Here is a 5,482-nt window from a genome sequence, read left to right on the forward strand (position 1 = left end):
TAAGTCCTTAACTTTGTAATTTTAACACAATTTGGTCCTCTGTCTATTTGACCGTTTGTTGACTGTGATTTTTGAAGATATATATGTAATTTCATGGTTCATCGTTAATTTTTTAAGGTTCTGGTTGCATTTCCAGACTGCACTGTTACATTTGAATCCACTGCCGAAAGCAATCTACCAAATCCGGTTGCCTTTCTTCATCCTCCCTTTGGATTCAATGTAGTTGAGTTCGTACCAGGGTGAAGAAGACGACGTGTTTCCGAACCAGTGCAACGTCATCCTGGAGGCTTCCACATGCTTCGACGAGAGCTGGAGGTTCTTTTGGAGATTGTTGATCACGGTCAACAAACGGTCAAATAGATGGAGGACCAAATTGTGTCAAAATTACAAAGTTAAGGACTTAATTGGTTGAAATTGAAAGTTGAGGACCAGTTTATGAATTTAACTATAGTCGAGGGACCATTTTGAGTATTTACTTTAAAACAAATAATAGAGCTACAAAGTCTCCATTGCCATTCACGTGTATTTATGGAATTATGGCGCAGGGAAAGAAAAAAGAAGAAAAGAATATTGACATGTTTGATAACATAATTAGTTTATCAGTCAGTTTTAGCTTTTTTGATCAGTATTAGTTATTTAACTTGGTTAAACAATCAAAATTCAAAAAGCTGTTTAAAGCATCATTTTTGATCAGTTTTATTTTGAGAAAGTCATTTTGCATGTAATTAGTTATCAGCTATCAACTAATTTATCAAATATCTTTCTACAATCAACTAATATTATCAACTAGTCAAACTCACTAACTTAATCGGCTAATAGCTATTTACGAAAGAACTTATAGAAAGTGTTGAAAAGCATGGTGGAAGTAAAGTACAGATCCAGAGAGATATATAACCCCAAAAATAATTTGCTTTCATAAATCAAGATACATCACGCGTTAAAAAAGGCCCCAAAGACCCACTGTATACATATGTTTAGGCCTAATGTAGGCCATCAAAGGTACGAAAACCACTCAAATAAAGAAAAATTAAATTAAAACCCAAAAAAAAAAAAAAAAAAATCTCCAGTATATATCCCTATATGGTTAGGACAAAGGAAAAAAAGGGATAGAGCACATATAAAACCATCGGTCACCGTCACCAAAACGAATCATCTCTTATTTTATATTTGTCATGTCTGAGAGAAGTCGAGAACGATTAGGATGTACAGAATAAATGGTCTGTGAACCTTACCCTGGGACGAGAAGTTGAAGGCAGCCATGATTGATTCAATCTTCAAAAACCATACTTCAAGATGTGAATCAATTCATGATTTGATATTGCCAAACTCAATTGATTTTCTCATCACCTTTCCACCATTATTCTCCATTGGTTTTTCTCAACCGGTCCCCACCTTCTCCTCCTTAATTTCATACCTTCATTCAACAATCAATGCTCCCTTTGAATTCATCAACTCAATCACTTCAATTCCCACTTCACACACTCCATCACTCCCCACTAATAATAATGTATAGTGGTTACATATATTATTATTATTATTAAATAAAACAATCTCCCCTCCCACTTTTCTCACACAAAAAATAACACTATGTACCAACCCCCTTCCCTCGGGAATCTGCACACCATTAAAAAAAATCCAAATAAATACTTATTATATTATTATAGAAAAATAAAAATCCTACTTAGCGTTATAGGGTACCGTAAATACTCCCCATTATTATATATGTATACCGGCCACTATGTAGTAATCTACATTATCACTCTTGTCAAACTTCTATCATCAACCCACCCCCCACCACTAAAAAAGTATTTAGGATTATAGACCTTAAGTCCAATTTTACTTTCTTCTTATCCCGAACTTTCTCTATCGTCATTAGTCCACAAACTGTCACCCAATTTTCTTCGTTTATCATACGTTGAAAATGACGGCGAAGATGACAAGTCAGGACATGCAACACTCGCACGAGCCATGACTCTGACCTTTGGTAACACCTTAGGGAATCTCCTTGGCCTAATGTCAATGGCGCATTTTTGCATTAATTGGTAGCAGTTGATGATATCTTCCTGCCCAAAATTAAATTAAGAATTATAAATTGTTTCCGTACAAAAATTGGAAATAAATTGAATTTATAACATGTTAATTACTTTGGGAAGTCCATTGCACCAAGACACAGCATGTTCAGCGTTGACACTAGAGAAATCTGGCAAGTCATTGGCTGCACAAAGGGTGGCCGCTGCAGCTATACATGATGGCCTGTACTCCACCAAGCATGCCTCTGCAACATAACTCCATAATGAGTAAAAACTATGTAATAGTAAAAAAAAAAAAAAAAAAATTAATGTTTGAGCATATATATATAATACATATAAACGTAAATATACAGTCTAATTATCCAATTATCAATTTGAAACTATGGTCCACATATTATTTGAAATTCATCAAAAAGTAATTGAGAAGGGGCACGTGTTTCAACTCACTAGTGAACTTTACCTGAAATTATTACAATTGATTGTAGAAATTTTAGGAGATTTAGAAAAGATGTGGTGGATGTACCTTGGATATTTGATAAAATAATGTTTGTGGCCCTTGAGATAAGGGAGCGTTTAAAAGTCCCAATTGAATCAATTTTGCAGGCGAAGAAGTCAAGAAAGCAAAAGGGTGTAATTGATCGTAGCCTCCAATTCAATACACTCAGCACATGAAGCTCCATTCTACGGACTGTCTTCGCTTCAAATATGTATTTTGCACCGTCAACCTTTTCAACAAAAACTTATAAGAAACTATCATGTTCAGTAACATAAGTTAGTTTATCAGTCAATTTTGATTTATTTAATCACTATTAATTATTTGATTTGATTAAACAACTCATATAAATGTTTGATTAATTAGCTTTTTGTAATAGATTATTGCTCCAAAACATAAAAATTGAGCAGCTTTTTTGTCAGCTTTTTTAAAAAATCATTTTGTATGTAATCAACTATATTCTAACAGTTAATTTACCAAATATTTTTCTACAATTAACTAATGTTATTAATTAGTCAAACCCATTAACACAATCTGTTATTTACCAAACACCCATAAATAGATTTTCATAAAGTGCAAGTTAAATAATTACCTGAAGGTCTAAAAGCAGGGGAACTAGAGGTTCCTCCATCTTAGCAGCTAAAGATAAGCAAGCAACGGACAACAATTGAATAGCCCATCCCTTGGTTTGCTGAAATTATGGAAGATCAAAATTACATTAATAATTACACTTATTTAATATATTTCCTTCTTTAAGAATAATAAAATTATGAAGGAAAAAAAATAAAGAATTAGAAGGGTTAATTTATATTAGATTAGGAGAGACAAGGGGACCTATCCTTGCATATGCTTTAAGGAACCCGATGGACGTGTCACATGTCCTATAAATTATTAACACTGCTAGTGAGGCATGCTTCTTTATATTTTATGCACAAATGACAAAAAGAAAATGATTTTTAAAAAAAAGCTTTACATAAATATAATAACAAGAAAATTATTGTGCATTTTGCTTCATGATTATAAGACTAGTGAACAAAAAAAATATCTAAAATTATTAGTGTGAATTTAGTAAAGTTGCTGACACACAGAGTGTGCGTCAAGACCACACCAACACTATACTTTAGCTAATAAGTTAAGACTTTACACTAAAGTCCTTGTCATATTGGTTGATTGGAAAAGTCAAATTTGGAGATTAAGAATTTAAGAAACCAATTTGGTATTATATTATAAAATATAATTTAATTTATTTAATGATATTTTAGTAAAAATAGAAGGTGTGATAATGTATGATAAATTATGTTAGATAATTTATAAATAGTAAATAAAAATTTATGTTATTGATTAAAAGAAAATAATTTTAAGAATATATAAAGGTGTGGGGTCTTATATATAGAGGATTTTATTACAATGACAATGTTAAGATTTTTGTAACTTTTATTTTCTCTTAGTATGAAAAAAAATAATTTTAAAAACACATCTGACATTTTTTCTTACAGGTAACTTAAATCTATATTGAAAAAGAAAAGGAAAATGTTTTTTACCCTTCCTAAATTTTTTCCTAACGTGGCTTATAATCTTTGAATTTCATGATTTTTTTTAGTCTGATCATGAGATGTCCTGAGCTGAGCAGGTCCTACCATACTCAGACTAATTTCTATTTGTATCGGGTCAGCCCAATTAAGGGGTAAAGTGCGGGATAATATTACTCTATAAAAAATATAGGGAATCTTGTTTTGAAGTATATATCCCGTCCTCACAACTTGGGTGGATTTGTTTTTAGAAGAAAAAAAAAAAAAAAAAAAAAACTACAGTGATAAAGGTTAAAAATGAAAATATTTGAAAATGAGATCTTTAATATATTTTTATTTATTTATAGAAATAATAAAAGAAAACTACTATAGGCCGTATTTTCCCGGGGTGAAAATTACCGGCAAACGATGATGGTTGAGGAAACGGTCAAAGTAATTGACGGCGAGATACGCCGTGAGTGGCTGGAAGCCGTAATAACGGTGAACCTGCATAGAATCGGAAAAACGGCGTTAGCCAAGCGTCAACTCCGGAACTTATTATTGTACGCCGAAAAATCTGAAATGTTGCGCCGCCTAATCCAATTGATCGCCGATACTAGGAAAAAACCGGTAACTTAAGATACGCTATCAGGTTTAACTAATCGCCGATATCTATGCCGCCAATATAGCTACAAGCTTCTAGATCTTTGCAGAAGCTTACCTTGAGAATCCAAGCAATAGCATCTTCTCTCGCGGCGGCGTCGAGCGGTTGAGATTGGAAGCGCTCGACGTAGTCGATCCCGGGGACGAAATTCTGCTCGTTCTCGATAAGGCCGGCGATGGATTCATCGAGCTCCGCCGTAGGAGGAAGAGACTCATATTCCGATGTGGAGCATTCCGGCGAGTTCTCACCGTCTCCGGTGATTACGACGTCGGAGTCCTCACGACAGAGTAGGTCGGAGAAGCAATCGGAGCACGAGATTGACATGATGATCGGATCAGAGTATGCGCGCCGACTCTGCTAATCATTCACTAATCGTCGCCTTCGAGACGACTCGAACCAAAATTATCACCGGAGATTGGTCGGAAAATTTCCCGCGAACGTTTGATATGGAGGAGGGATTCGCCGCGTTAGGATTTGGCGGGGTTTGATGGTGGCTAAACTAGCAACTTCTTTCTGACGATATTTCCAACCATAGTATAGTATATATATATATATACAATGCTTTTATTTTATCAGTGATTTTATATTTTTTTTTTCTTGATTATCAAAAAATTAAAGTAAAAACATTTGGGAAGTTTATCTGTTAAATTGTTAATTAAGTATAGTATTTTACTTAATATAGTGTCTCCGGTCATTTGAATATTAAATAATTTAAATTTAATATTTAACTTGGAATAAGGTCCAAATTGGCCCCTGAACGAAACGTGAAAGTGTAATTTGGTCTCTG

At 33.7% G+C, this 5,482-nt stretch overlaps 1 protein-coding gene across 1 annotated transcript; it reads right to left on the reverse strand.

Moving 5' to 3' along the window:
• Positions 1-891: 891 nt before the first annotated feature.
• Positions 892-5,229, reverse strand: LOC109160945 (cyclin-D1-1-like). Its single transcript, XM_019309206.1, has 6 exons — positions 4,753-5,229; positions 4,452-4,538; positions 3,116-3,214; positions 2,554-2,755; positions 2,145-2,275; positions 892-2,063 (listed from the first exon to the last, which is right to left on the reverse strand). The coding sequence occupies exons 1-6, from the start codon at positions 5,017-5,019 to the stop codon at positions 1,848-1,850; spliced, it is 1,002 nt and encodes a 333-aa protein (XP_019164751.1). The 5' UTR covers positions 5,020-5,229; the 3' UTR covers positions 892-1,847.
• Positions 5,230-5,482: the final 253 nt, after the last annotated feature.

Source organism: Ipomoea nil, unplaced genomic scaffold (genome assembly GCF_001879475.1).
Source record: "Ipomoea nil cultivar Tokyo-kokei standard unplaced genomic scaffold, Asagao_1.1 scaffold2921, whole genome shotgun sequence".
Lineage (NCBI taxonomy): Eukaryota > Viridiplantae > Streptophyta > Magnoliopsida > Solanales > Convolvulaceae > Ipomoea > Ipomoea nil.